The following is a 20,480-nucleotide window of genomic DNA, read 5'->3' as shown; positions in this document are numbered from 1 at the left end:
CTTATTTTAGCCGCCGTTACAATTTATGATTATAAGTCTCCATTTACAATTTCTTGAAGACATGATATAAGAGGACAAAATGTAACTATATGAATAAAGCGAAACTTCACAATGAAAGGAACATATCTTTCTTCGTAACTACTGAGCAAAGGTGTTTCGGCATATTTATTTTGCTTAAAATGGTGGAGGCCTTTTCCCCAATAGTCCCAGCATATTTAGCGAGATCCATGAAGCAAGAATTCTTAATAAAAGGGGCGTGGGATACCTTCTGTAAGTCAAATTTCCTTTTTAGTTCATTAGCATTTGTGGAAGAAATCTGATTTAATTGCATTATACTTTTGCGAAAATCGTCCGGTAGTGTACGATGAAGGAAATCCAACACGTTGAGCAAGGGAAAAAGACGTTTGTTTTCGGAAGAAAACCCAAAATACAGATAACAAAAACGCCATCAAGAATCACTCTGTCGAATATTACGACTCTCAATCACTCTGCCGACCCAGCCACCAAGCCTCGTAACCTGAGAGCTTCTGAAGGGTCTAATATTCTCATTATGACTGTCCAGTAAAATTTTAAATACGGTGTCAATCTGGTCTAAAAGCACACAAAGAATAGCACTTATAGAAAGAAGGAAGGAATTTAGGTGTTTTCTCCGGTGTATGCTTCAGAATCGTAGTTCTTAGCTTTTGCCGGGTTAACAATAATCAAATTTCACGAAAGCACTTATAGAGACTAACAGTATCAGCAGAAAACAAACCATAAATCAGAAAGCAATGACAGTGCTCAACAGGAAAACTTAGAGTGTTCGATCTCCAAATACAACGCTAAAAAGAGATTGATTCAACTGCTTCAGTCTCTCGAGTTTATGTATATTTTTAGACAGGAGTTGTCGTTACAGGGAATTTTCCTGGAGAATTTTCTCATACAGGTTCCTAATAGAGGCATAGTCATAATTTGTGCGTTTTCTATAAATGCTAATTTTTTTCATCAGAATGATCACCATGTCTATCGACAATGCCAATTTGGCAGCTATTCAGTATCCATTAAGAATACCTGTAAATCTTTTTTTCCAATTTATGAGATTAATATGGCAAGGAAACGGATTTACAAATTCATAACAATATGAAGGTCGGTTGCCTTCCTGTAACTGCTTTCGTCTAGATGTATGTTTTGTTTGAAGGAATAAATATGTAGTTCGAATAGCTGCTAAAGCTATTCGAACCATAGTAGACAATTGGTTTTTGAAGCGCACCTTGTAAATAATACTGATTAATAATATAACCAAATGATTTAGTAAAGCAATTGATGGATGGTTGAGAGATAGAATTGATTAACTACTCCCTTCGAGTCATATTCTTTAATCTTGCCATGTCTTAATTCAATAGGCCTTTAGTGATCCTTATCATTTGTCTACGCATGAAGATTTTTTAGAAGAAACAAAGATCTCACATGACTGAGATTCATATAACTTTTAAGTAATCGAAAAACAATAAAGTGATAAACAAAGAAAAGAATAGTAATCAGATAAATCTGGAACTGCATAGCTGATTAGTTTAAATTTCCGGATGATGTTATATTAATATATTTCAAGGCATCATCACTTTATGAACTGGGATTTGATTTTTGCTTTTTGGTCTTTTCATTTATTTCTTCATCTATTTCTATGATGATGGAGAAATGCGCTTCAGTATTTCTAAATAACATTTAAAGTTATCACTATGTATTCTCAATGAGCTAATTAACATTCAGTTTTAAAACCACAAGAGGAGGATCTTCAAACTATTTATTTCAATCAATAGTTGGACGATAAGGACAATACCTGAATTCTCTCCAAACTTCTGTATCACACCAGTGGATAGATGTCCGATTCTCAATTTCATATTTAGTGTTTAGCACGTTAAATACGATGCTAAATAAGAAAAAAAAAAAAAATACGAAAGCTTATCGCCGAAGAAATCAGTTCGAACCCGGAATGCTCCTGTACAGAACCAATGCTCACCTTACTACCATAGCTTTCGAACTAATGATAGATTAAAGGTTCCTTCATTTTTCAGTACTTCTACCCTATTTGGTTTATTTATGTTTATATACATTTCTTAAATTTGATTCAATAATTTCTTTTAAATTGTTTCCCATGCCTTTTGAAATCGTCAGTGATCTTTTAGTATGTTAGTATATGAATCTTCTAAGTTCGAACTCGAATGCCAAACCTTGTAACTTAAAAAAAAAAAAAATGTCGCTGCTTCCTGGGAATTTTTGGAAGAAGAGAACTGTGAATGGCTTAAATCGATCTCTTGGCATGAAGAGGGGGGGGGGATATTTCTTAAGCGAGAATTTCTTCTCCGTCTGTGCTTTCTGACAAATTAGGGTTTTCGTGAAGCTAGATATTCGGTGAAGAATTTCCAAAGTATTTCCCCTTGTGTATCGAGTAATATCCTTGGTCAAAGGTTTCAGATTTTAGAAACTGAGATTTAGTATTGACATGGCAAATAAAGAATCAAATATGAAAATTTTTCAGCCATGAGCAAATTGTTTTCGAGTTATCGTGTTCTCAGATGTACATAATACTAAAAATGTGTTTCTCGGATTCAGGGACGTGTGAAAAGGGGATATTTGTCAAAACCTCGAATTCTAAATTTTCACCCATTGTTCCGTTTCCGTACTTTGTACTTAACGAACCAGAAGTATATTAAAACTCGATGTTTTGTGTAGTCATAAAATGGATGAAACTTCTCTTCTTCCACATTAACACAAACGTTTTTTATAGTTCAAATATATAATCTCTTTGTTTAACTTCCCAAATTTTCACTCAGAAATACATATTTATGGCGTAAATCATGCTTATTAATTTCATCAAAGTAAGAAACTCTACTCAAAAGCCATTCTCAAAATACCATAACATTGTTCCATTTTTATTACAGTTGCCATTCGGAACTTACAAAATATTAAAAAACAAAGATAATAATCAAGTAGAGCATCAACGTGACATCCTCCCACCTAAGTTAATTTTTATCTTAAAATTTAACTTACAACAAATTATAGTAACTATTACAATAACAAAATTATATAAAGAGTTCACAAGTCCAGTTTATGAGGCATTTTAATGATACGACCACTTCTCGTTTTCCTTTCCTCCTCCGAAGGTTCAATATTACAGTCCACTGAATGACTAACTATTGGTTGCTCACTTAATGGGGTCAATTCCACAACCCCCGATAGACAAGGCCTCTGCGGGTTTCCGTGACGTCACGGCGAGACGGCACACTCCGTCAAGTCTCTGCGCGCTACAGAGTGAAGAGAAATTACTTTTCACTTGTTAATATCCTTTCATATACTTCCATATCATGCAATTCAACACACATATATTGTAGAATTCATTAATAATTAAAATGCAGCCGCTTTCCACATCACCCTGGAGGTACGGTGTTTGGTATGCATTACCTTTTTTGCATTAAGTGCAGGGCAGGTTTCCCAGTAGGTGTATCTCCCTTAGATTTAAAACTATTTTCTTCATTCACTACATCATTAAAAATTATATCTGTTGCAAAATATTTTTGATTAGAAAATTTCAAAATTTCTTCTTCATATATGGTACATAAATTTTTAAATTATAATATAAAAAATACATTTGCAATGCTTTTGTTGATTAATTTCAAAACAATTCCATACAATAATGGTTTTATGAATATTTGCCGTGGCGTCAACTCCAAGAAAGCAATAAAAACAATATTTCACGAAACAGTATTCTATTCAAAAAAATATCCAATAAATCTTTGAAACATTAGAAGAGCTTTCTTATTTAACTATATATTTTATCATTACTTTGTTAGAAATATCTTTACTAAATTTATCAAATTTTCTTTCCTTTCCGGTTTTAGAAGAGCTTTTCAAACTATCATGTAATTATTCAATAATGCATTGACTGCAGACCAGATTGCCAATCTATAAACATTTTCCGGTTTATGTCCTGAAATGCCTTTGCCATAATGATGTACTTCTTCTTCATTCACTACATCATTAAAAATTATATCTGTTGCGAAATATTTTCGATAAGAAAATTTCAAAATTTCTTATTCACATAAGGTACAAAAGTTCTGAATAATAATCAGAGCCGGCCTTAAATATAAAGGAGATTGGGTGCAAGAAACCATTTGGAGCCGCAATTTTTTTTTAAGTAAAAAAAAAAAAAAAAAAAAAATACAAACCTTATATATAATGCTATTGCGTGTATATTTGTTAAATGAATTTGTTTTTGATTTTAATTACTTCAGAAAAATCACCATTTTTTTTAGATTATTTGTATAGCAAATGCTTGTAAGCTTCTTCACGCCTTGACCAACTACACTTCTTCCTTACTTTTAATTTGCGGAATTTAATTTGAAATTTTTTATATTAGTGATTAAATTGACACATTTTTAAATCTACCTTCTCTCTGTACAATAACAGTATCAATTGCTGTGATATTTTTAATACCCAAATTCTTTAACTTCATCTTCTTTTATTTCGGAATATGATCTTTTTCTTTTCTTTTTCAAATTTCAATATTCAAAAGAAAATTTCAAATTTCTTTTTCAAATTCTTTCTCAAAATTTTCTGAATTATTCAAATTGCATTCTATCACTTTTGATTCGTCTAAAAATGTGTTCAATTTTGTACTTAAATTTTGAACTTCAGTTTTAATTTTACTGATCAATTTAAAAGCCGAATACAAAACAACTGTTTTTAGTTGAAATAGTTCATTGGTAGTGTTAATTTTGGGCAATATTGAAAACTATACTATTAAGTATAAAATAAATGGCATTTCTTTTATTGATTCCAATATTTTTACTTCGTATACCGCTGTACTATCTCTATTTACCTCAATAAATTCTTCTAGGACATTACAAATTTTTTCAAATTGTGTATACATTGCTTTAACTGAATCCATTCTGGTTTCCCAAAGGGTATAAAAAAGCATATAGAAGTTGTAATATCCAAAAAAAAAAAAAAAAAAATTACAATATATATTGCTGGAAATGGTATCACAAATTAATAAATTTAAAAAGTATGATGTGCAAGACATATAAATTGCATGTGGATTTAGAGCAACTATTCTAAATTGGAAAACTTTGTACTTCCGTTTCGTGTTGCTATCTTTGCCTTACGCCTATTCTCTACAATTCATAATATTTAAATCCAGCTCACTTAATCTTTTCAACAGAGGTTTTGCTAATCCTTCTCCAGTCACAATGATTACTTTAATAACCCCTATAAACGACGCATTTATATTTAATCTTTTCTCTTCAATATTTTCATACCTAATAATGACTGAAGTGCGTTTGTTCTTAATGGGAAAAAATCAAGATTATATTCCATTTGGTTACTGTTGTACTTGGATGATTTTGAATAGACTTTAATTTTGCTAAGGGTTTCATTTCATAATGCAGGAATATTTTGTTCATTTGATCGCAGTGCTAAATGATGCCCAATTCTAATTTTCGAATTTTTAATTCTGTTTATATGATTTATTAGCACAGTTTGTATTTACTGAATTATTCGATTAAACATACAAAAATTTCTATTATTAGGAGTTTCTATTATTTTCATGGTTTCCACGAAATGAAAGGTTATTACATGATAAATATATGGAATTGCTCCAATCACTAGTCTCGGATATTTAAGAGAGGCACTTAATAATTTTCCTGACTTCGAATCAAATAGACTAGTTTCTCTTTTAATATCATTTTTTTAAATGTAATTCACAGACCTACAGTAAAGGAAATTATTCGTAAATATTGACTTCCTTTAATGTTTAATTTAAATACAGTAACAAATATACAACATAAAACAATATATAATTATTATTGTTTACTCTCATGCTTTTATCGTTATGTTATATAATAAAATTTACCTATATAAACGTAATTATAGATATAATAGTAAATAAAGCATGTAAACATAATTACGGCAAATATTATAATTATTATTGACAATAATTACAGACATTATTACCTGTATTACAGCATTTTATAAAATAATTCTTTTCATAATGCACTTGATTAAAATCACGAATAATAGATATTACTGAACTGTTAAATTTCTAATGTGAGAATAAATGATTTTTCATTTAGAAACATTAAGCATTAGTTTAAAATAATTAAATAAGCTTACCCTACTATGCTGCGTCGGATAAAATCCTTCACGATGTATGGCACTTAACCATTTCTTTAGGAAAGGCAAAAACACTTACTCTTGGGCCATTCCTGTAATTTCCATTACAGTTTGGAACACAACAGATCAAAGGCATTTCTATTCCTTATTTTTAGTAATCCAAATGATTTTTCTTGCAAATAAGAAATGGCGCTTCCTGTCTACTCAAACACAGGAGGGCCACTGGCTAAAACATGGCGTGGGAGGAAAAGAGTTCGTTTCTTATCAGTAAACTTGAAGAGGGTGAAATTCCTCCCTCGGTCCCCCAATTCGCACCCACTCGTGTAACCTCTCGGAGCGACGTCATTACTTTCTGTGACGTAAGTTTTCCGGCCTTGTCTAACGGGGGTTGTCAATTCACGGTCACGTGTCAGGTACCAAACAAACAGTTTCTGTTCAATTTTCAACCGTCTTGCGCATGACGGGATGTCTGCCGATAACGTTGATGAAACCATTGTTTAGTAATTGTTACGCTAGCCGATCAACCATTAAAAACTTCTGGTTTTTTTTTTTTTGAAGATATTATTTTGAATTATTTTCTCCAAATTTTCGTAGTTATATAATTTTATTTCTTATCTTAAAATTTTAATTAGTATTTTCAATGGAATTATTGTTTTTGCATAATTAATTAACGTAGCTTTTTGATGAGTTTGGTGCTGCTTTATTCTTTCCTTTCCCAAATCCTTTTTTATCTGAAGGATACATTTTGACAAATGACTATGGCAGTGTTTTTTAAAAATTACATATGTTCTTTTTTTACATATTATTGAATGTTGAATCTTATAAATATAGTTATTTTTAAAAATAAATTATTACTCTTAGATAAATTAATATTTTAAAGCTTACTAATAAAATTATTGCATTTTTTTTCTTATGTAATGATTTTTATTAATATTGAGACTTTGATGTTTTCAGTTTGCTCAGAGGAAAGAACATGAAATTCAAATTAGTATATATTGAATAAATTATGTTTACAATTTCAAATTATGAAATATAAAAAGTATAGATACCTTTTTTTAAATCTATGCAACTTATGAATCAGTTATTTCATTTTAATTTGTAGAGATCATTAAAGGAAAACAAACAAAATTACACTTTCATATTTTTTATTTACACATTACAATATATATATATATATATAGATAAAATATATATGATAATTATTTGAAAAAATATGATCAAATGGATGTTTCAATGTACTCACTAATACAAAAAACTATTTATCAACATTTATTTTTCTAGACACTTAGAAAAAATATAAACACAGTATGACAAGAATGTCAATGTAAATGATGAAATCAAATTTATTCAACAGAAACATTCTAAATACTAAACAACAGGGTTTTTTTTTTATCATGAATAAAAACATTATGTTGAACAATATACTTTTAAAGCAGAACATTTATTAATTTTTTTTTAAATGTTAAAGTTACATTGATAAAAATCACATTGAATGAATATCATAAAATAAAACATACAATAGTTAATTTAATAAACAAGAATAAGGCCATGATATATATATATATATATAAAGAGAGAGAAGTTAAATAGGATATAAAGATGAGTTGGAAGAAACACTTTTATACTTTTACAGAATTTTATAATTTCAAAATTGATATGTTAAAAAAATAGAAAGAAAAAAAAAGTGAAACATGCATGTAGCAATGAAGTTGGGAATAAAAATTATATAATAAATGTTGATATGGAAATTGATTTTGAATGAAAAGACCTGTATTTATTAAAACAGAAATCACTGAGGTGCACAATGGTATAACATGATATTATGATAACAGTCAATTTCAGTTTAAATACAATAAACTATTGACATTTCATTTTTAACAATAGAAAAGTTGTTTGATATAAATTCACTTTGAATCCATCACAAATCTGCAAATGTAATTAGAAAACTAGTAATAATGCTTTCTGGTGTCATCCATTTTGCTCTTTTGTTATTAGACATGACTACCCAGCAATAACTGAATAACATGAATTACTAAAAGATAAAGAAAACTTTAAGGTTCATAATAAAAAAGTAAAACCTCATAATGGCATTATTATAATGCCAAAAACTAAAAATCAAATGCAAAAATTATTTGACATTAATTAATGGTTTTTATACTTAACTGATTTATATACTTAATTAAATGACATGTGTTTTCAACACTTAAATATATATATTTCTTATATATAGCATTCAATTTATCAAATTAAGAGCACATTTAATAAAATACATCAATTACATATATATTATAACAGTCAATAAGAAAATTCAATTTTCAGTAGTTAGTAAAGATTTCACTTATTAAATAAATCTTTAAGAAATTTATTCACTTCCACCTAAGTTTAGCATTATAGAAGTTTTTATTTCTGCAGCAGGAGTTTGTGTACTTACATTAATTAAATTTAGATAAGATTTTTTAGAAAATGCAATGTAATATTCATGTAAACCTTTTAAAACCTTCTAAGCATATTCAAAATTATCAGAAATTTCATCAAATGTGAATAAAGTGAATTAGAAATGATTCATTTCTAATTCACTCACGATTTTGTTTGTTTTTGTTGGAAAATCGCTTACTGATTTCTTTTTTTAGAAGAATTTTTCTAAAAAATTACTGAAACATTTGCGATTACTGGAATTCCATTTACGATTTAATAAATGAATACACACTGAATGAATTCTTCAAAATGATCGAAGCATATCATCGACTTCGAAGGCTTGAAAAAATCTATACCAAAGGTACCAACCCTAGGCAGGATTGTTCAAAGGAAAATAAGAAAACATTTTATCATGATAGTCACTCTTGTGTTTCGCATTAAAACATACATCAGCCCACCAGTATTTCCTCTTTTAACACATAATAAGAGGGAAGAAAATGACTCAAAAATTATAACTCCAAATGTAAACAAAACAATCCGCTTCATACTCGGCGGAGAACGTTAATGGCAGACTAATCGACGAAAGCGGTGGGGATGAAACTTAAATGCCATGCGCGGATAGCTCATGACATGTGACTTTTACGTCACATGAATTGACCCCATTGTACACTTGGCAATTTCTCTCGAATTAGAACTGACTCTGTTGCTGACACTTCCAAAGGGTATAGGCGTTGTACCGGTCGAAGCAATTCCCCTCTTGAAGTTTTCAGTTTTACAAGTCTTGTAATACCATCTTTCCCTGGTATTACCTCTATTATTTTGCCAAGTGGCCAACTGATGCGTTTCGTATTGTCATTTTCAATTAATACAACATCACCCACTGCTACGGCAGAAGCTGTTTCACGTTCTGGTCTCTGAAGCAGAGCTCCCAAATATTCCGACCGAAATCTGTTTCTTAAGGCTTTCTGTAAATTTTGCCGATACTTGACACGTTGATTAAGACTCTGCTGATCAGCTTTATCACAATCAGGAACACCACTCACTTTTATATCCTGCAGGAACATTGACGGAGTCAATGGAACCAACTCTGCATCATTATCCGTGACATACGTAATCGGTCGTGAATTGATTATGGCTTCGCTATCACATAACACCGTCGTCATCTGTTCATATGTTAAAGAAGATCGACCTAAGACTCTTCTTAATAATCTTTTAAGAATACCGATCAGTCGCTCCCACCATCCACCCCACCAAGAGGCAGTCGGTGGGTTAAACTTCCACTTAATAGGATGAAGAGCAGTGTCACTTACAATAAGGTTCCAATCCAGATTACTCAGCAGATTAGAAGCACCCACAAAATTAGAGCCATTGTCACAATAGATAATGCTGCATCGTCCCCTACGGGCTATGAATCTGCGCAAAGCCAGTAAAAATGATTGCGTAGATAAAGAAGTCACTAATTCGATGTGTACAGCCCTATAGACAGCTCAGGTGTAGAGACAGGCCCAAGACTTCTTATTATCTCTGAGAAATAGTGGCCCAGCCAGGTCAATGCCACAGATCTCAAACACAGCAGCTTCTCGGATTCGGTCCTCCGGAAGAGATGCAGTAAGAATATCAAGCTTCTTTGCAGAATGTCTCTTACAGACAACACATTTTGATAAGATGGATCTCACTGTCTTTCTACCATGTAGAATCCAAAATCGCTCTCAAAATGTTAAGCAACATTTGAGTACCGGCATGAGCGTTTTTTACGTGATAGTATATCACTATACGCTTTACAAGCTCATTTTTTGATGGTAAAATTGCAGGCGTCTTAAAGTCCTCGCTATCTGGTAGATATAAAATCTTTGTTTTCAACCGGATAATGTCGTTTCCATCTTTGAAAGCTCTCAGAGTTTTCAACTTTTCATCTTCTTCATTAATGAAGCTTTCCTTCTGTATTATTCTGATAACTGCATATTCAGCTACAGAAATTTCCTCGGAATCAAGGATTCCATATTTTCGATCATCCCTAGAAATACGACTGTTATTAATAAATCGAAGTATCCAGGCAACGATTCTTACAGTCTTGTGATAGTTCGAAAACTTGTAAATAAAGGAATTGTCAGTTTTTTGAAGGCTCACCATAGATGATACTATTTCCTTTCTCTTTTCCTTCAACACTTCTTCTTCATTTACGGAGAATTCAGATCTAGGCCATGTATCAGATGGGTAATAGAGCCAAGGAGGACCATGCCACCACTCTGTTTCCGAGAGCTGTCGAACGGAACAACCTCTGGATGGTAGATCCGCCGGATTGATCGATCCAGGTACATAATGCCAATTTTCGGGTTTACTCGCCAATCTAATTTCTCGTATCCTGTTATATACAAATGGTGTCTAGTTTTCGCTACCTTTTATCCAACACAAGGCGGTACTGGAGTCAATCCAAAAGAAAACTGGAATATTTCCTAATTTTAAATCTTCAATAACTCTTTGCACCAATCTGGTAATAATAGAGCAAGCTAACAGCTCTAGTCTAGGAATTGTAATAGCTTTCAGCGGAGCTACCTTACTCCATGCTTGAACCAACTGACATGAAGTCAAGTTCTTACTTTCACTTCTTAAATATATGCAGGTAGCATAAGCTGCTTTGCTTGCGTCACAAAACACGTGTATACTGAAACTGCCAGCATTATCAGGATCTTTTATTAAACATCTAGGGATAGCAATTTTCCCAAGTAGACTCAACTGATTTCTCCACCTTTTGAACTTCTTAGAGATTTCTGTTGGCAATTCAGAATCCCAATTTGTTTTCATTTGCCACAGTTTTTGTAACAACAATTTCGGGTATAAGGTAACTGGACAAGTATACCCAATAGGGTCGGAAATGTTATGAACTTCTGATAGTATTTTCCTTTTAGTAACAGGTCCATTATCTTCACAATCTTCTTTTAAATTTACAGAAAGTGTGTCCGAGTTTAAAGACCATTGCAGGCCTAATACTGGGACAATTTTATTTGTCACACAGGAAACCTCTTCTGTTGAGGAGTGGGAATAATTATGCTCCCACCCTCTTAGGTCGAACTTCCTTTCTAGCATAACATCTTTAGCCACTTGAATGAACTCATGTAACTCAGTCTCAGTTTGTAAACTAGTTAGACAATTGTCCACATAGAAACTATTTTTCAGCTTCTCTACAACACAAGCAGGATATTTTGAGTTACCCATTTGTGCTTCCTCCAAAATCATTTCTAGATAGTACTGGATTACGGAATTAAGCAAGAACGGACTACTACAAATTCCGAAGACGACACGGCAGTGTCTAAAGTATTTCAGCTCATTTTTTTTATTATACCAAAGAAATCTTAAAAAATCTTTATCATTTTCTTTAAGGCGAATTTGTAAAAAAGCTTTACGGATGTCTGCTGTGACTCCAAACTTGTTCATCCGAAACCGCGTTAATAGAGTAGGAATCAATTCTACAAGATTTATTCCTTTCTCCAGACAATCATTTAAGCTGGGGGAGGCTTTCACTTTCGCCGAAGCATCGAACACAGGTCTGATTCTCGTCGTGCTATTTTCTTTCACGACATGTCTATGGGGTAAATAATGAGCCAGCAAATGAATATCATGCTTAGGAACTTCCTCAATTATACCCTCTCTTGCCCATTCTTCAAATATTTGATTATAATCGTCATACATATTTTCTTCTTTTAACTTTCGTACAGTATTGCCCAGTCTCTTTAAAGCCAAATTAAAATTGTCAGGCAGTGGAGGATGATCTTCCAGCTATGGTAAATGTACCAAAAAACGATTGTCTTTGTCAACCTGAACTGTTTTAAGAAAATGCTCTCTGGCGGATTCATGCAAGTCTTCTTTAGTTTTCCTATCCGATGGATCAGTAATTCCAAGGGAGTCAAGAGTCCACAATTCTGTTATTGTTCTAGTAGTAGAAAGCATAGAATTAGCAACTGAGATACAAAAACGGAACATCCCATGCCTTTTGAAATCGTCAGTGATCTTTTAGTATATGAATCTTCTAAGTTCGAACTCGAATGCCAAACCTTGTAACTTAAAAAAAAAAAAATTTCGCTGCTTCCTGGGAATTTTTGGAAGAAGAGAACTGTGAATGGCTGAAATCGATCTCTTGGCATGAAGGGGGGGGGATATTTCTTAAGCGAGAATTTTTTCTCCGTCTGTGCTTTCTGACAAATTAGGGTTTTCGTGAAGCTAGATATTCGGTGAAGAATTTCCAAAGTATTTCCCCTTGTGTATCGAGTAATATCCTTGGCCAAAGGTTTCAGATTTTAGAAACTGAGATTTAGTATTGACATGGCAAATAAAGAATCAAATATGAAAATTTTTCAGCCATGAGCAAATTGTTTTCGAGTTATCGTGTTCTCAGATGTACATAACACTAAAAATGTGTTTCTCGGATTCAGGGACGTGTGAAGAGGGGATATTTGTCAAAACCTCGAATTCTAAATTTTCACCCATTACAAAGCATTTGTTTTTGTATGCGAGAAAAAATTAATAAAAAAACTCGATTCCGAAAGATTTTCTGCAAAGTATGGAATTCAATTAAGATTTCTCATCATTTCAATCACACTTTAACTAAATTTTAATTTAAACGTTAATAATTATACATTTGTGGTGGACCTGCTTTCATCAAAACGACGTCACTGTTTAAGTTGCGTGATCCTGCAAGCGATTTATTATACGTGCACGAGATTTTATTCTACTGCATTTTTAACTGCAAATGTATTTTTCTTCTTTTTAATGTTTCCGTAAAATAAAGTTGTTATTTTTGTTAAGCCGTCATCCAATTTGAATTTTATAGCCATCATCCACATTGGTGACCCGAAAAGCAAATGAAATCATTTCCGATTTTGAAAAATAATTAAATGAAGTCATCAGAAAATTCTGAAAAAATGGTGAACCTGATCGTTTAACGAAAAACAACGTTATCTATCGCTCTTACTCGAAGCTTTCGAAATCCATCATCATCAAAATCCTCCGTATCCCATCTTTAAAAATTTTACGTCAATAAAAAAGAAGTTGTTCTTCTTACGATGGTAAAAATATTTTGAAATCCGGTCTATAATTCAAAATTTATAACCAAGTAAAAATCTTCATAGACGGTAATTGGAACTCTTCATTGAAGCAATTCAAGTAAAAAACTGGGAAATACAATAAGACTTTTTCATCACTCAAAACCTCTCTGCATCAAATGAAAACAATAAGTAAGTTGCCTTTTATCAAAAATTAGGAAGAATTATAACTATTTTTAGTGTTTTCTGATCTTAGTTAATCTTTAACAGTAGTCCTATGAAACCTTCAAAAGTCGCCCTATAGCGCCAATGTTTACTTTTGATTCACGCCAAAACCGAATTTTCTCCATAGACTCAGTACTAAAAGTTTGGCATCGTTGAACTATATTTGGTGACATTCAGATTTTTTAAGCTAAAAAAAATCTAAAATTTAGCGAATAGTTAATGATCTATAGTGAATTTGACCTCGCTTATTTCAAACATGTCTAATGATAATCAAGATTCCGCCAGCAATGACGTCACAATTTCTCGTGTTGGCATCAAATTACCGAATTTTTGGGAGGCTAATCCTGCATTATGGTTTGTACAGCTCGAGGTACAATTTGTCTTGGCCGGTATTACTGTTGATGATACCAAATTTAATTATGTTATTTCTGCAGTTGATTCTGATATTTTAAATTCTGATAGTGACATAATCTTGAAACCGCCCGATAATGATAAATATACTATTTTAAAAAAACGTTTGATTGAATTACATTCCGAAAGTGAGGCTTCAAAAATTCGTACACTCTTGCAAGGATTGGAGCTTGGCTACCAGAGGCCATCTCAATTGTTAACACGCATGAAGGCCTTGGCTGGTGAGACTGTTGGCGAACCACTATTGAAATCTCTTTGGCTAGGTAGACTTCCAAACGGCACTTAAACGATCTTATTGCTTTGAGAGAAGATTTGGGTGGTCTGGCATCCATCGCAGATAAAATTAGTGATTTGACATGCCATTCAAATAATAATACAGTTAAGGCTACATCTACAACTTCCGACACCCGAGTTACTCAACTTGAGCAGCAAGTCGCTCAGCTAACTACATTGGTTGGCGAGCTCACTTCAACAATACGCCAAACACGTTCGCCAAGTAGGAATAGACAGTTTAGCTACGGACGCAGCCGCTCTCGAGACCGGTTCCGGAAATATAAAGAACCTTCAAATGGCATCTGCTTTTATCATACTAATTTTGGCAAAAATGCAAAAAAATGTAATTTACCTTGCTTTTTCAACTCTAAGGAAAACTAAATGAGCGATCGTCCACTGGCCTTGCAAACGATCGCTTCATAAATCGAATCATGTTGGCCGATAAAAATAGTCATTGAATTTTTTAGTGGATACTGGGGCAGATGTGTCAGTTTTGCCGAAACATTATGCTCCAAAAGCCGCTCCCTCAAATGAATTACTTCTTCTTCCGCTAATGGTACAAAAATACCGACTTTTGGTCGAAAGCACCTGACTCTAGATTTGAATTTGCGTCGAACTTTTACTTGGTCTTTTATAATTGCAAATGTTAATCAACCAATAATCGGTATTGACTTCTTGAAACACTAAAATCTTTTGGTGGATGTTAAAAATGGCTGTTTGATTGATGGCATAACTAAATTAATTACGCAAGGCAAATTACACAAGCACTAAATCACTAACGTCTGGTACATCAATATGGCTTGGTGATTCAGAGTTTTACGGAATTTTATCTCAATTTTCGGAACTCACCAATCCCTCTCAGCCAACGAAAAACAATAAGCCCACTAAAATCCATCATTTTATTGAAACAACTGGCCAACCAGTATTTTCAAGACCTCGTCACTTATCTCCCTAGTTGCTTAAAATAGCACGTCAGGAATTTGAATTTTTAATGTCTCAAGGGATTGTGCGTCCTTCTAGCAGCCCTTGGGCAAGTCCTCTACACATTGTAAAGAAATCTAACGGCGAATGGAGACCCTGTGGTGACTACCGTCGTTTGAATGCAATTACCATTCCTGATAGGTATCCGGTACCTCATATCCAAGATTGCACTCAGATTTTATCCAATAAGACCATTTTTCCCACCCTAGATTTGATGAGGGCTTATTACCAAATTCCGGTTAATCCGGCTGACATACCAAAAACAGCTATTACAACTCCATTTGGTCTTTTCGAATATGTTTTTATGCCCTTTGACTTACGAAACGCCGGCCAAACTTTTCAACGCTATATCCATTAAGTTTTGTCTAACTCTGATTTCTGTGTGCCGTATTTTGATGATGTACTAATTGCATCGAATAATGTAGAAGAACATAAGCACCATTTAAAGCAAGTATTTGAGCGATTTTCTCAGCATGGTTTAAAACTCAACCCTTTGAAATGTGTTCTTGGACAACCGTCAATAAAGTTTTTGGGATGTCTAATCACATCCGAAGGTGTCAAACCTCTACCAGAGAAGGTTGAGGCTATTTTTCAATTTCCCAAACCTCAAACTATTACCGAGCTTAAGCGTTTTTTGGCAATGCTTAATTTTTATCTTCGTTTTTTGCCTAATGCCGCGCAAACACAAGCTAGTTTACATGAACTTTTAAAAAATTCGAAAAAGAACGATAAGCGACCTGTTCCTTGGACAGACATTTCTTTGGAAGCTTTTGAGAAATGCAAAGCTGATATTGCTAACGCAGCTACTCTTACTTTCCATGAACCTAATCAGCAACTATCCATCATGGCCGATGCTTCTGACTTAGCTATTGGAGTCGTCCTTCATACTACTATATCCAATGGTCAAAAACCACTTGCATTTTATTCGCGAAAACTTTCACCTTCAGAACGTAAATATAGTACGTATGATAGGGAACTTTTGGCGATATATGTAACCATTAAACATTTCCGATACTTACTGGAAGGTCAAAATTTCATAATATTTACTGATCATCGACCTCTAACATTTGCGTTTACTAAAAAATCGGATTCTTCTTCTCCAAGACAGCTAAGATATCTCGATTTCATATCTCAGTTCAGCACTGATATTAGGCACATATCGGGTTCAAAAAATGTAGTTGCTGACACATTGTCTAGAATTAACGGCGTGCAATTACCAAAAGTTGATTTTTCGGCCTTGGCGAGTGCACAAGCTTCTGATGCAGAACTCCAAAAATTTTTATCAAAGAATGACATGTCACTTGTTTTAAAACCTCTCTCAACTGATCCTACTTCATTGAAACTCTACTGTGACGTCAGGAAAGACATAGTCAGACCTTATGTACCAGAGAATTTCAGAAAGATAATTTTCCAATCTTTGCACAATCTGTCTCATCCAAGTATCCGTGCAACTAAACGTCTTATTTCGGACAGATTCGTATGGCCATCTATGCAAAAAGACATTTCAAATTGGACTCGTTCATGTCAAAATTGTCAAAGCTGCAAGGTAATTCGACACACCAATAGTCCCCTGAAATCTTTCCATCTGCCTTCAGCGAGATTTAGTCATGTTCATCTTAATATCGTAGGACCTCTTCCACCTTCAAATAACTGTGAATACTTACTAACCTGTATAGACCGTTTCACACGATGGCCTGAAGCAGTTCCCATCTCTGACATTTCTGCCGAAACCGTTGCGCGTGCATTCATTGGTCAGTGAATCTCACGCTTCGGTTTACTTTCAGTCATCACGACGGATCAGGGACGACAATTCGAAAGCAATTTGTTTTCCTTGCTGAGCAAACTTCTGGGTGTCCAAAAGATCAGAAAAACTCCTTATCACCCATCTAGCAATGGAATTGTTGAGCGATTTCATCGTTCTTTAAAGCAAAGTCTCAGATGTCACGCACCCACAAAATGGACTGAATCAATTCCACTTGTTTTACTTGGACTCCGAACGGCATTAAAGGAGGATCTGCGGTGCACATCAGCAGAATTGGTTTATGGCTCAACCCTGAGACTACCTACGGAATTTTTTGAGACCCCTTCACTTAACGTCGAACCTCACGATTTTTTAAGAAATTTACGAACTGTGATGGAGCAACTGAAACCTGCACCAGCTGCATCTCACGATAATAAAAAAGTATTTATACATCCGGCTTTAGAGTCTTGCAGTCATGTGTTCGTGCGCCACGACGCAATTAAGAAACCCTTACAAGCACCATATGATGGCCCTTACTGTGTACTCAGATGTACTGATAAAACTTTTACAATTGAGAAGAACGGTAAAGAATCCACGATCAGCATTGATCGTGTGAAGCCTGCGTTCTTCGAAAATTATCACCAGTCACCTGCACCAATCATATCACCACCATCAGCCGCAGTTCCATCTTCAAAGCAGTCAGTACTTGAACCTTCTTTGTCGACTCCTGAGTTACCTTCGAATACTGCTCCACCAACTTGTGTAACCAGATCTGGCCGTCGAGTACGCTTTAATCCTCGTTATCTCTAATCCAGTGCCTGCTGCATTCCAGAGGGGGAAGTACTGTGGTGGACCTGCTTTCATCAAAACTACGTCACTGTTTAAGTTGCATGATCCTGCAAGCGATTTATTATACCTGCACGAGATTTTATTCTACTGCATTTTTAACTGCAAATGTATCTTTCTTCTTTTTAATGTTTCCGTAAAATAAAGTTGTTATTTTTGTTAAGCCGTCATCCAATTTGAATTTTATAGCCAACATCCACAGATTATAAAGTTACAAGATACCCTTTCTTTGTAAATTACAAAAACTTCTCAGATGAAACCTCATGTTGTTTCAAAACGGCATGCAAAAGTATTTACGAGAGTGTCATTCCGTTATCATTTCTTTCGCGACATTTGATGCAATTTCATTAATTTTCTTCTTCGTCTTACCTGACTTCTAAACAATCGCTTCCATATTCAATATTTATTCTCTTTAAACTAAGCGTTACAACAACACCATTTAAAAGAATGATTTTCAGGTTCATAACTTATAACTTTGAATTCTTTCCTTATATTTTGTATCTTTGTTAAGTAATCAAACACATAAAAGAAGTTAAATTAATAACGATTTACGATTGAAAAGCCTGTCCAAGAATTTCAGCACTATTTGGTTTGCGATACATTTCCACGTCTTTCATTTCGTAAAAAAAAATTTAGGTGAAGGCGAAAAAAAAAAAAAAATATCATTCGTTGCCTTGTATTTAGTGAGGAAATCGAAATTTTCAATCTTTTAAAAGCAAACTAATTTCAACGATCCCTCATATCAGTTTCTAAGTATAATAAATACAAAATCATGTGTGTCTTTAAATTTTACAATATAACAAGTAATATATATATATATATATATATATATATATATATATATATATATACTTATAATAAAGCTCAATGTGTGTGTGTGTGTGTGTGTGTGTTGGCGCTCTACAGGCCAGGTCATTTGACATACAGCTATCAAATTTGGTACATGTATACCTTAGAGGTCGGGAATGTGCACCTGGGGTCCCTTTTTTTGAAATTTTAATTAGAATTTTAATTATTAATTAAAAACTAACTTTCCCGCCAAAAGAATCTTCCATTTTCCCCACCGCCAACTTTTCCGCCAAAAAAATCTTCCATTATCCCCAGCGCCAAACGAGAAAGGCTTCCGTTGTTTTTTTCTCCCAACAGTAATGAGGCTAGGGTTAAAAATTTTCGGCGGATTATTTCAATCGGTTCTGCTTATTTTCTTAATGTTTGATGCATTTAAAATTAAACATTGTTAATGAATCAATCTTTCAGATTCATTCTGAAGTACTTTTGAATTAAAATAAAACAGAATAAAGGAAATTAAAAATTTCTAATCCGCATAGCGTTACCCCAACTGGCGTAGAAAAAATCACGTATTTGCGTTACGTAACCGGCGAAGAAAATTCACGCATGCGCATTCTGTTCTGATTGTTGCCATGACAACATGTATATGTTTATAGTTTTAAGTACAACGTTTTTTAAGTAGTTTTTTTAAAACCTGTTTTCAACCGTTTATTTTAAACGATTCGTTTTATTTTCTTAGTGTTTGATGCATTTAAATTTAAACATTGTTAATGAATCGATCTGCTCATAATGAATCTAAGAAAATTTTGTTGACCAACTCTTGAGATATTACATAAATTTAAAAAAATATTCTTTAGTGCCCATAAAGTTTAAACGCTGAGTGACTCTATTTTCAGTAATTAGATTATAAAAAAATGCTTTGTTTCAGTAAAAAATATTATTATATTAATTGAAGATAAATTCTTTCCACTTTAATTTAAAGCATAAATTCTACGGGTGCTAACAGAAAATGAGAGAGATACATATTACGTTATGACTGAAGGCCTTTATAATATTATGAATGAATTATATGATAATCAAAATTTGAAGTTTTAAAATATTTTGATGAAGAAGCTATTAAAGTAGAAATTGCATAAAATATTTAATTATTAAAATTTTAACGAACATTAAGATTGGCGAACCGGCTGGTCGCCAAAGGCGGCTAGTATATATATAAAATTAAAGTCAATTCCTACTTGGATCAACAAAGAAAAATGTCATTTTAGTTACTTTTTATTAAATAATTATCCTTTAATATTTTATATAATTTTTTTCTAGCGATCTACACGCTTCGCCACTGATGGTATTTATTCCTAACTTTATATACTGCTAAATATCTTATATAAGAGAAATTTTTTTAACTGAGTAAGCTATATCATAAGTCCATAAAAATATCATATCCACTGATATGTCCTTCATTGATGCAAGGTTTTTTTTAATTATTATTATTAGTTTTAAAATAATATTAACAACAAAAATGATTAGTCAATAGGACACTATCGTGCTGCCATCTATTGGTCTATTTTTTTCTCTCATATAAAATTATTTAATTAAATCTAATTAATGAATTAATATTT

The 20,480-nt window shown here is 33.0% G+C and overlaps 3 protein-coding genes across 3 annotated transcripts in view; all 3 read right to left on the bottom strand.

Annotated features, from left to right (window-relative positions):
* The window catches only part of LOC129980926 (T-cell activation inhibitor, mitochondrial-like), a 181,393-nt gene that overhangs the window by 55,888 nt on the left and 105,025 nt on the right, over positions 1 to 20,480 (bottom strand). The gene's annotated exons all lie outside the window — the stretch shown is intronic.
* On the bottom strand, positions 9,207 to 10,880 carry LOC129981444 (uncharacterized). Its single transcript, XM_056092283.1, has 2 exons — positions 10,744 to 10,880; positions 9,207 to 9,975 (listed from the first exon to the last, which is right to left on the bottom strand). Exons 1-2 carry the CDS (start codon positions 10,878 to 10,880, stop codon positions 9,207 to 9,209), a joined length of 906 nt encoding a protein of 301 aa, XP_055948258.1.
* On the bottom strand, positions 10,945 to 11,796 carry LOC129981442 (uncharacterized). Its single transcript, XM_056092281.1, has one exon. It carries the CDS (start codon positions 11,794 to 11,796, stop codon positions 10,945 to 10,947), a length of 852 nt encoding a protein of 283 aa, XP_055948256.1.

Source organism: Argiope bruennichi, chromosome 8 (genome assembly GCF_947563725.1).
Source record: "Argiope bruennichi chromosome 8, qqArgBrue1.1, whole genome shotgun sequence".
Lineage (NCBI taxonomy): Eukaryota > Metazoa > Arthropoda > Arachnida > Araneae > Araneidae > Argiope > Argiope bruennichi.
Note: the sequence above shows the minus strand (reverse complement) of the source record. Positions and strands in the feature narration are given on the sequence as shown.

Coding starts and splice junctions, on each gene's coding strand:
- LOC129981442 (XM_056092281.1), bottom strand. CDS start 11,796: ATGATTTTGGAGGAAGCACAAATGGGTAACTCAAAATATCCTGCTTGT.
- LOC129981444 (XM_056092283.1), bottom strand. CDS start 10,880: ATGTACCTGGATCGATCAATCCGGCGGATCTACCATCCAGAGGTTGTT. Junction 9,976..10,743: donor GGCCTAGATCTGAATTCTCC/GTAAATGAAGAA, acceptor GGCTTTGCGCAG/ATTCATAGCCCGTAGGGGAC.